The following is an 11,078-nucleotide window of genomic DNA, read 5'->3' on the forward strand; positions in this document are numbered from 1 at the left end:
TTGACGTACGTCATCAGAATATTTTTTATCAACGGGTGATGATATTACCATTTCTGCCTGTCAAGATTTTTTTAAGTAAACCGAGCTGAGTGAAAAAAGTTCACCTATAAGAAAGCAGACATTTGATATACTTGCAAATGTGATTATTCAAACATCAGTCCTATATTGCGCTTGAGGAAGGATTTTAAACAAAAAATATCAATCATGAGGTCTTTCTGGACGCTAGTTTTGTTGATGACTTTCTACGTTGCTGCAGTTTCTACCTCAGGTGAGAGGATATAACCAGAAACATATATTCCAACGATATAAACTGTCTGATACAGCCGCATGATAAAGATAAGACGATGTATAAAACAGATGTGTTTGGAAGATCAAAAGAAGTACTTAAATACAAATAAAATTCGCATGATCTTTCCTTCCTATAAAGAGAAGTTAAAGAACCATTCGAAAGTTGAACCATGCCTACATACATTGGATATAAAATTTGAAGTATTTAAGACAAACGTCATCTAAACTGATATTTAGAAAATTCACGTCTTCGGGATAATAATAAGGAACCTGATTTTGAATTTTCCCCCTAGTTTAGAAATTGGCAAAAATCAGGTTGTAATATAACACAGGAATTTATAAGTTCTTTTTGTCATGGGAAGCGATTGGAACAGTAATCTCTTTTCAGCTTTCAACTGTTTGCCCTTTTTTGGCAAATATAAACAGTCAACGTTTAAGTTTATACTTTAACTAAAGTGCTTGTCATGAATGTGCTATTATACCTCTCTCAGTTTCTCCGGCTATTATATATAGTATGCCAAACAGTATATTATCACATCCAGCCGTGATATGGAGCAAAATATGGAGCCGGCAAAGTTTGCAGCTATTCATCAAATCATGCACTTAAACAAAATAATATTCTCGGTTAAGTCGCTGATTGAATACCTTGCTATATACCTTGGTATAATAATATAAAGACCATATTGTCATTGAGCTAGTTAAAAAATCATATGAAAACTATTAAGCGATTCAGGTAGAAGTGTCTAAGAGTGAAAATGGCTGGTCGGATGAGATAAATGAATTTAACAATTGTATGCATGTTGTTAAAATAACTTGGAGCGGCATCTTTGAACTATCATTCCGGGAAACGGGCCAGCTTCACCGTGAGTGTTTATGTCGAGAAGTTTTAATCTCGGTGAGAGAGATTTTGAACCATTTTGAAAGTGTATTACGAATATTTAATTTTGATACCGAAATGTTAAATACACGGATAAATTATGCTCGTTATAACTTATATAACATATGTAAAACACACGGAAACATTCTTCTATACCCACACTGCAATAGAAGCAATCCTTTCGATTTGCTAAGGTGCTAAGGTATATAAGGAGCTAGGTCGTTGAAGACTTTAAAAATTTTAGCGAGTTTCGTTGTTTAAGGGTCAAATTTGATTTCAGAACGACTCTTTGGGGTTGTCGTCTTGACATTCGAATTTACAGTGTAGCCTGTCGTTGGTTTGAATAAAACGATATTCATTGAATAGAGTACTCTATCAATATTCTATCAATCTTCTATCAATATTGAAGAATTCACTGTGCTGTTCTGAAAAATGAAAACTTTTTTGCGCACATTTGACCCGCTACTGATCAGTATTAAACATATATAATGTAAACACTAAACAGTGCGTGCAGACGATGTAATAAAAAAGTGTATTAGATTGCAATTATTAATTGGATTTTCATCTATAAAGTCTTTAAAGAGTATAAAATTTTTTAGCTGTAAAGAACTTCCTGAACTATCAGACAGAGTCACGAAAACTTTTCTTCTCCACAATCACAACAGACTGGATAATAAACTGTAATCTATCGTATCATAATTGATAATTTTATCGGATGGAAAATACAGCGTTAAGAGACGTTCAAACGAATGAAACGATCCAATGTTGTCGGATCCAATTCACTTCTGATGGATGTTTAATAGTCTGTTAACTTGCAACATATATGGACAGCAATTCAACTAAGGCCAATGGATATTATGGATTATGTTCTATTTAATAACTACAGTGAAACACGCGATTTGATTGGTCAATCGCCGTGCAGGATCAGTCAATCCTAGCTGCACGAGGAATTTAAGAGCACTCGCGGAATTTTCACGGGATTCTCAAAATATCGCTGTTTCACTGTAGTTATATTTTATAGAACAATTACAAAATGTCATCGATCTCTTTTTTGCGCTTTCTGAATGTCTCGCAACCTCATTGAGTAATGTTTTATCAATACCAAGCTACGTTCCATACGTCAGAAGTGAATTTGTATCCGACAAAGGTGGATCGTGCGAACGGGCCATTAAAAAGAACAAGCTTAATTAATCCATGCCTTATTGTAATAACTGTTACATAACTGAAAAACAGCTGGGAAAAATAATGCAAGGTACGTCTGTCATAGATAAGGAATGCCAAATGGTTTTCCGTCTGGAAATTGCGTGATCAACAAAGAAGTTGCGCGGAACCTTTGCGAGTGAGGTGAACCAGGGGGGGGGGGTTGTAGCACTATAAAATCTTATAGGATTTGTGACTGATGATGTGACTACGCCCTCAGAATTCCAGCCACCCAATCCAAATTTTGCTTTGACAGTTGGATTGATGCAACCTTTTTTTTTGCTAGTTTTGTCAAGACAGGGACTTTGTCCCTTCGTATATGAATCTGATCATAACTGCCAGAGGAAGATTGATTTTGAATGTCTCCTGGATTTTGATTGCAGCGACTCAATGAAATGCTGTCGCACAGCATGTCGTCAGTACAAATGCATCCAACCATTACGAAATAGAGGTGGGTTGTGGGTTAGCAGTCCTAGAAAACTGTGCAAAAAAGTTGCCTCAGGTATAGGTGCTCTAAAACGTATAAGGCCTTTTGTTCCTCATTCCACACTGCGACTAATATACAACTGTTTAGTTCAACCCTACTTCGACTAATGCTCTGAGGGGTGGGATACTTGCGGCGGCTACAAAAATTACAAAATCGAGCCGCCAGAGTTCTGACGTTTTCCAGCCACGATACAAACGTGGAATATCTGTTCGAAAAACTTGGCTGGAAAAGTCTCGCATCTCAGCGCAAAATTGCCAAAGCTACTATCATGGTATATAAATCACTAAATGGTCTTGCACCAGATTATCTTTCTTGAATGTTTATTGATCCGGCGCATTAGAATAACAAATTTCACGTTGAGAGACACCAATCGCAAATTAGCAGTACCGCAACCACGTACAAATTATTTGAAAAATAGCTTTAGCTATAGTGGTGCGGTGCTATGGAATTCTCTACCTAATGAGCTACGACATGTTAATTTTTTGCGTAAATTCAGATCTGAATGCAACAGTTTTATTCGATAATTCCTTTTTATCTTAATTAAATTCACGGCACTAATAAAAAACAGGTATCCTTGTATCATAACTTGTATATATTATATATGTATATATTATATATATATATATATATATATTAATATATATATATATATATATAAGTTTCAGTCAGAAGAGTAATTAGTGAGGTCCCTGTAAACTCCATCAACTATTTGATATAATAATATAAGATTTATATTATAAGTAATATAAGATTTAACAAGGTTTGTTGCCTCTAATTTAATCTTTGTTGACCTGGTGGTCTATGCATAAAGCCAGTATCATTTGAAATCAATAGGTCTCGAAATTATGGAGGCAACGATTCCGACCACTAATCGTAGGAAATAGTGCCTGACTTTTGAGCACCAATCATCCCGCCTACCAACCATTCTACCCAGGGGTTGGGGAGGCTTGCCTTTGGTGGCTATACAGTTCGAAACCTTATAGCAACCAGGTTACCCATCTTTCTTTCATGCCACCTGTCAGAATAATATAAGCGCTGTTCATGATGCATTTTAACAATTTTTGTAGTTTGCCGCAAAAAAAGCGACATCGCATTCGTACTGGACGCCTCAGGAAGCATTGGAGAAGAATCCTTCAAAAACATGAAAAATACAATCGAGAAATTACTTGAATCATTTTCCCATGAGAAAGGTTATAGACACGCGGCAATTGTGTATGGGCAAACACCAAGAATCGTGTTTAACAATATTGCTACACAGACCGACAATCTAAAAACTGATGAATTGGTGAATATGATAAAAAAGGTACCCTATTATAAAACACCGATGACTCGCATCATTGCTGCACTACGTCTGGTACAACAAGAAATATTTCTTCGCAACAAGAATCAAGATGACAGAATTAAGGTGAATAACTGAAGAGGAACCTTTTTGTTCCGGGGTATATGCATGGTGATAATTAATCCGTTTCTATAAAAAATATTTAGTTAATCACATGCATGTATCAATCGATTACTTGTTGGCTGATGAGGAAATTTCTGAAAATCTTTGCACTATAGTTCATAGCTACAATTATACCCTTATATTCTAGTATTGAAAATTCTACAGGCTTCTCCTGGGTTTCACGTACATGCATGGTCACATTATGGCACATTAGTTTCCACAATCATTCATCCTTTCATTACTGCATGTATCACATTTTTTAAAATTAAATTAAACGTGTGCAAATTTCTATGCACTGAAACTGTGAATGAAAACACTGAAAAATTTAATGTGCTTCTTTATTGCCGACACAATTTACGCAAAACTAGTTTTTTGGTGCAATTTAGAACAATCAATTCTGCTGATACAATTTTCTTTTCCTCAGATGATCGTTCTCTTCACGGACGGGGTACAGAGCATCCCACCCTATCAAGAAGGTCTGGTAGAAGCTGGAAAAGTTCTGGATAGTCAAAACATCAAAGTATTCGGAATATTAACAGGAGAGCAGAGAAATATGGATGGTTTACTGAGTCTGTGCACAAATGATGGATTCATCTTTGAACCAGATTTCCTACAAGAATTGATCAAAGTCATGAATCATGAAACAGAATACTACTGCTGAGGTATGACTTGTTATTGTGAAACAGACGTGCATCACGGCTCGCGATGAGAGATTTTACACAGTCTGAAATAAAAACAAGCGAAAGAACAAGCGAAAGAAGCCAGGAAATGGAATATGTTAAAACGCATATTTTTCTCTCTCTTCCCCAAAAATAAAGTTTGAAAATAGGATCCTTGACTGGAGTTATATTTTGATCCCCAAGGCCTTTATTTTCTCTCTCTATATGTTCATTGTATATATAATTTATAGTTTATGGATGATTAATGATCGGAGTGCATGTCAGTCCTTGATTCAACACTAGTTTTTCTATTTTAGGAATGTTGCCTGATGATTTGCCTCAAGTAGATGTTATATCAAAGTTTTTATTCAAAACTGATTTATTGCAAATTTGAATTCGTAAATTTTTAGCTCCAGAAATTTTGAAGTCTTGAAGAGTAAATTTCATGTAGCAGTTTGCTAAACACTTGTTAGAAGAGTGTTTCGCCAATTTTAATAAAATTATAACTCTCAGCAGCGTAACTTAAAAGGTTCGCATTTTGTTAGAGAATTTCCGTAAAAGTCTTGGCCTGACAACTGACAAAGCAGGAGACAGAAACTGTCTATTACAAAGCCAGTCGATTGTCCAATTTGGCCCCAATATTGAATAACTTACATCCGAATATAAAATTTAACATCGGACTTAAATTAAAAATGGACATCCTGACATACCCACCATACCTGACTTTCATTGTTTTGGTGTTTTTTTTATTCGGACAATTGTTACAATTAGCATATACGAATTAGCATAACCATAATGTCGTCAATATGATACGATATCATATTACGGTGTTGTGTTGAATGTTGATCGCTTGGTTGGTGACGTTCGTCGTAAGTTGATTAAAAAGCTCTCAGGTTACATAGTTTTATTGTATATAATCGATCACCTTTTTTATTTAAAACAAAATGTGGTCTTGGTTAAAAGAGGAACTGGCTGTTAAGCGCCTATCGTTACGACTGGATGATGCGAATGTTTTGACAGCATCAGCGGTAAGTGAATTTCTGAAGTATTTTATATGATTTAAAAATCTCATTTGCGCTTCTCTGATCATATCTGATAAACACAGATATACAGTATGCACAGATCGATATAATCAATTAGAATTTATACCTAATTTCATATAGATATATAAAGATCTTTGCCTCTTCTTCTTTCATTTTGGTATAAATTTTTGTTAATTCTCCTTTATCAGTGATTGTGATCAATGCGACAATGCCTTTAATTAAACATCTGACAAAACTAAAGTGCATATATACATGTATGTAAACAAAATTCAGAATCTCCTACATTATGTAATGTGCCAAGGTTTACACACATTTTCCATTTGATGAACATATAATTAATATTAGAAACAATGTTTCAATATAACCAAGGAGCAGCGTGGCAGCGTCTTCAAATAACTTAGCATCAAATGTGGTATAACAACTGCCTAAACACATTTGATGCATAAAAACAATTGATGTGTTTCATATGGCTTTATCTTTCTTTTTTTTTTGAAGGTTTAATTGTTCCTTTTATTATTCATTATTCTTTTGCTTCGATCTGCAAAATGGGGAGAGGAACACAACCTCTTCCCTCTACATAATTGCAAAATGAGCCTGTAGAGAATATTTCTCTAATGAATTACAAACTTGTAAATCCAAATCATCTGGGCGGCACAAGTTAATTGTGTCAAAATCAGAAGTTAATATATAATCCTCAGCTCGGGTGATCAAAGTTTCAACATAGATTACCCCTGATGAAGACACTAGAATGACGAAGACTAGACTGGAGTGTTGAAATGTTGGATCCTGAATGTAATTTTTGTGTGGTGATTACTTTCATTAATCAAACCAGAGTAGCGATATGTAATTGTGATGGATCAGCTTACCTTTCTTAAATTTGGCTAGCTGATAGTCTAATTCAATTTGGAAAAGGACATCTACATAGGAGAGATATATATGAGACAATAATCTAAAAGACCAACCATTTGTAGGACCTGCATGGTTTACCCACAAACTTTCCACATAAAAAAATAAGCATTATTACTGCATTTCTGAACATACCTAAACCAGATAGAAAGTGTTTAAAACATCAGTGTGAATAAGCCTGGAAGGCACATTTCAATTGTACAGAAGACAATTTTCTAAGGCACTCAATTTCATCTCAGTATTTCAAGATCAGTCTTTAGTGGAATTTTTGGCTAGTGGCTATACAGTCAGTGAACAATGAAAAATTATTAGTATTAATTTTGCCACCATTTTGCTAGGCCATATTTGTCATTTCATCTTTGGTTCTCCATCCATCTCATACACAGGGCCACAGATGAGAGATATATAGCTCATCTGTGACAGGCACAGATCATTGGACTCAGTGGTGACAGCAACCTGGTGCCCAGGGTGCTTTACCATTCCACGGTTCACGCTGCGGCGAATTTCGCAGCAGGCGACAAAGCTGTAGCGCGAGCACACACGCAACGCTCTATCCTTATCCTTATCGATTGCATTAAGAAAGGAATCAATTTGAAAGGCAAAAACCCAGGATCAGAGAAAGTAAAACCAGAAAATTCAATATCAATATACTGCGTACTGGAAAATGTAGGGAATTTCACTTGCGATTTTTGCTGCGATTTCCCTCGTTTGATAGATGTGAATTAGTAATTAATCATGATCTATTATTTTAACATCAGTAACTAATTCACTCGTTCACGTCTATCGCAGCAAAAATCGCCATCACAGGAGTCAAGGTGTATTCAGGCCAACATAAAGAGTGTATATTAATAACACATCACGATTTTTAATGTTTTAATAAAACTTTGATATGTTTTTAATTATAAGCACTCCCCATTTGGAAAAACTATTACTAACACCGTTTTATGTTAGAAATGTAGAGACTAGAGTATTCCAAAGTAGCACTTACAAAGCACATTTTATCTTTGCAGGTTTTACCCTTCTCTGCATTCCTGGTCCTTCGTCTAGTAATCACACTGTTTTTGTTTGCCTGTATTATATGGAGTGGTTTTGATGATAGAGTTGACGATGCGAAATGGTTTATATATCTCACCAACTTGTCATTCGCTATGCTTAATATAGCATTCATCATGTTATCTGCTCTCTCGCTATCCAAAGCATACCGGATGCATCAAAATAAACCCCAAACTGAAGCCTATGGCACGTTTGAAACATCCGTTGAGGCAGCTCGCAGACAGGAACAGATAGAACTACCAAGCGAGGGACAACAGATAAGGATGAATATACAATCACCAGCATTGTGTAAATGGTACCATCAAGTCATATGGCTCATTTATAATGTAGCATTTTGCGCTGCCATCATTGTCTCGATTGGCTATTGGTTGTTTCAGGCGAAACATGTTCAGTTTCTTGATGTGGTTACACATGCATTTAATACCATTTTTGTTCTTATTGAACACTTACTCGGTCGCGTTCCAATACGTTTATTTCACGCTGTATATACAATTATTTATTTATCTCTATATGTGATATTTAGTGTTATTTACTGGCAAGCAGGTGGATTGAATGCACGCGGCAAGACTTACATTTACAAAATATTTGATTATGACAACAAGAACGCCGGGGTAATCACTGCTTTTGTTCTTCTCTTGGCTGTCATAGGACCAATCGTGATCCAACTGATATTGCTGGGACTTTGCAAGTTAAGAGGTCATTGGTTTTCTTGTAAATCTGAGGCCTAATATGGAAATAGTTGGATTCTAAAACTATAATATGATCTAAGTTTTCAGTTAGTGGCATATTGCATTAATGCATTAACTAATCTCTGTCTCTAAAATTGCGTTGCACGGCAAATGCCTGTTTGTGTGAAAATAAAGTTTTTTCATCTACGTATCTGTCTTGCTGTGTGGAATTTTAGTCGGAAAGAATGTTGGCATGCGTTTAGTCAGTTTTTTGCTGCCCTTTTCAGGACATTTCACATCTCGAATATAACGAAACCTCCTCGGAGTGGTACTACACACTTATGCTCAGCCTTTGCAACTCTTTCAAGAAAACAATCACTGGAAATAAATGAAATGTAGGAAATTCGACTATAGATAGCGTTTCTTGTTGAACAGCCTAACAATTACCCCCAATTTTTTTTTAAATCACGCGACTACTCGTTTTGACGTTTTAATACTTAAATACACAGCCTGTGCGAAGGAGAGTCCCTTCAGCAGCCTTTAGGCAGCATCTCTACGCCCTGGCCGGGTAACCTAGTATCCAATTAACCCACAGTACAAACCTAATTAATGCAACTATTTTGGTTAAAGGATCAAGTAATTAAATCATCCATTTATTTAACAGCTACATATTTGGCACTCAATTTGAATGTCCAAACGAAAGTCATATCACTTGCTTTATTGACCTTGAATGGGAAACCTCACGAAGTTTTGGTTACGCATACCAATTACCTGCTAATATAAAGTCAAGAACACATTACTCGCAATTCTGGTTTCTCGCTGCAGGTACTACCAGCTGAAAAATATCTAAACTATGTCGCAATCTGTGTTGCTAGAGATGTGGAATACGCTTAAAAATGAATTCTCGATTGAGAAATTACCATTGCAATTAAATCGTGGCGATAGTATCTATGAATCTTGGGTAAGTAGAAATCTTTACCTTATTAAGGCACAAGATAGGTATAAGAGTTTAAATGTGTTTATACAAACACTAACACTATCAACAGCTTTGCCCATGCATAATTACCTGTAGACACACATGATACTGCTATCAAATTCAGTCTTCATGAGTTTGCATAAAGAAATCGTTATATCTTAGACGAAATCAATTTCTCAGCTGTCCTATACATCTGCGTTGTCCCCTGCATGAATTACTAAATATTTTATCGTCTAGACGAAACCAAAATGCGGTATTGTTGATACAAAATATTTCAAATGAATTAATTCATATCAAATTCTCTAAGTATTCAATATGCTTGAGGTCCATTTAATTTTCGTAACGAAATTCAATACCTATAATCGTCTTCCATTGCAGTGCGGGTGCCGAGGTGCGAAACGTAAAATCACACTGAAACAGGCTAGACTATGCCAATTTAATTTCCCAAATTGTTTAGGTACTTCCTAGATGGGGTCTACTTCTCCTTCGACTTTTGATATCTACATTCTGTATAATCATCATAGTCGTCAGCGTTGCTCGATGGCCAGAACCAAGATGGCTTATTTACCTGACAAATTGGAGTTATCTTCTTCTGACTATCACTATGATTGGACTGACGCTAGTTAGCATATTTCATGTATTTAAAAGGAAGCAAGCCTTGTATGGAAATTCACCGGGTGCGTACGAAATGAAGGATACTCAAATAGCAATAAATCAGATGATAGACCAGATTGATCAAATTGGGGATTCTGAATCGACAATGCCTTTAGAGAGGGACGATGTAGCGCTATCTTTAATTTGGTATGAAAAGATAGTTTTGTTTCTCTGGGTTATATCAGCCAACGCTGGTTTGCTTGTTACCATAGAGTATTGGATACTGGTTTTTAGACCTCCAACAAGTTTCATGGATATTTCTGTTCACGCATTAAATTCAGTGTTTATATTGACTGAACTATTCACTGCAAATACATCTGTTCGTGTTTTACACTGGATTTATGTGCTGCTATTTTCTATAATTTACGCTGCGTTTACGGTCATTTACTGGGCAGCTGGTGGAGTAAACAGCAGAGGAGAGCCATTTATTTACCATATCCTGGACTACGAGAATGGCAAACCAGGTTCTATAGCAGCCGTGCTGATTTGCTCTCTTTTTATTGTTGCACCTTTGATACAAATTATTTTATACGGATTCTATCGCATAAAATTGCTACTCAATAAAAAGAGGAATGGTGATAATAATAACGTAGTTACTTGAGTAATATTTGTAGAATCATGTGTAAGTTAGTACTGTACTTCATAGTCTGTAAAAATGTCATAAGATTAAGCAAAACAATAGAAAACTAATTAGACAATTACGAGCAGGAAAATTTGGATTGCGTTTAGTTGTGAATTAGCTTGTGAAGTTTTTTTACTGTGACTATTATTTTAATATTGACGCCCCCGTTAAATAAATGTCTTAAATAATATTAAATAAACCCGA

General features: G+C 35.6%; 3 protein-coding genes across 3 annotated transcripts; all 3 read left to right on the forward strand.

Annotated features, from left to right (window-relative positions):
* Nucleotides 1-110: 110 nt before the first annotated feature.
* Nucleotides 111-5,615, forward strand: LOC114518591. The gene is made up of 5 exons (XM_028538612.1): nucleotides 111-268; nucleotides 2,652-2,816; nucleotides 3,920-4,257; nucleotides 4,718-4,955; nucleotides 5,270-5,615. The coding sequence occupies exons 1-4, from the start codon at nucleotides 205-207 to the stop codon at nucleotides 4,952-4,954; spliced, it is 804 nt and encodes a 267-aa protein (XP_028394413.1). The 5' UTR covers nucleotides 111-204; the 3' UTR covers nucleotide 4,955; nucleotides 5,270-5,615.
* A 133-nt stretch (nucleotides 5,616-5,748) lies between these two features.
* On the forward strand, nucleotides 5,749-9,104 carry LOC114529804 (protein rolling stone-like; the record flags this gene model as incomplete). The annotated part of the gene is made up of 3 exons (XM_028551734.1): nucleotides 5,749-5,821; nucleotides 5,916-5,980; nucleotides 7,912-9,104. Coding segments are annotated over 3 exons (909 nt in total), but the record flags the coding sequence as incomplete, so codon positions are not given.
* A 35-nt stretch (nucleotides 9,105-9,139) lies between these two features.
* LOC114528795 (protein rolling stone-like) lies at nucleotides 9,140-11,022 on the forward strand. Its single transcript, XM_028550862.1, has 2 exons — nucleotides 9,140-9,583; nucleotides 10,056-11,022. The coding sequence occupies exons 1-2, from the start codon at nucleotides 9,476-9,478 to the stop codon at nucleotides 10,851-10,853; spliced, it is 906 nt and encodes a 301-aa protein (XP_028406663.1). The 5' UTR covers nucleotides 9,140-9,475; the 3' UTR covers nucleotides 10,854-11,022.
* Nucleotides 11,023-11,078: the final 56 nt, after the last annotated feature.

The sequence above is a fragment of the Dendronephthya gigantea genome, unplaced genomic scaffold, assembly GCF_004324835.1.
Source record: "Dendronephthya gigantea isolate DGI-Jeju-01 unplaced genomic scaffold, DenGig_1.0 000000F, whole genome shotgun sequence".
Classification (NCBI taxonomy): domain Eukaryota; kingdom Metazoa; phylum Cnidaria; class Anthozoa; order Malacalcyonacea; family Nephtheidae; genus Dendronephthya; species Dendronephthya gigantea.

What these genes read in the sequence shown, in the direction of transcription:
- LOC114528795 (XM_028550862.1), top strand. Translation starts at nt 9,476, where the DNA reads ATGTCGCAATCTGTGTTGCTAGAGATGTGGAATACGCTTAAAAATGAA. An exon ending in ATAGTATCTATGAATCTTGG is followed by an intron (nt 9,584 to 10,055) that starts GTAAGTAGAAAT and finishes CAAATTGTTTAG; the next exon opens with GTACTTCCTAGATGGGGTCT.
- LOC114518591 (XM_028538612.1), top strand. Translation starts at nt 205, where the DNA reads ATGAGGTCTTTCTGGACGCTAGTTTTGTTGATGACTTTCTACGTTGCT. An exon ending in CCAACCATTACGAAATAGAG is followed by an intron (nt 2,817 to 3,919) that starts GTGGGTTGTGGG and finishes CAATTTTTGTAG; the next exon opens with TTTGCCGCAAAAAAAGCGAC. An exon ending in ATCAAGATGACAGAATTAAG is followed by an intron (nt 4,258 to 4,717) that starts GTGAATAACTGA and finishes TCTTTTCCTCAG; the next exon opens with ATGATCGTTCTCTTCACGGA.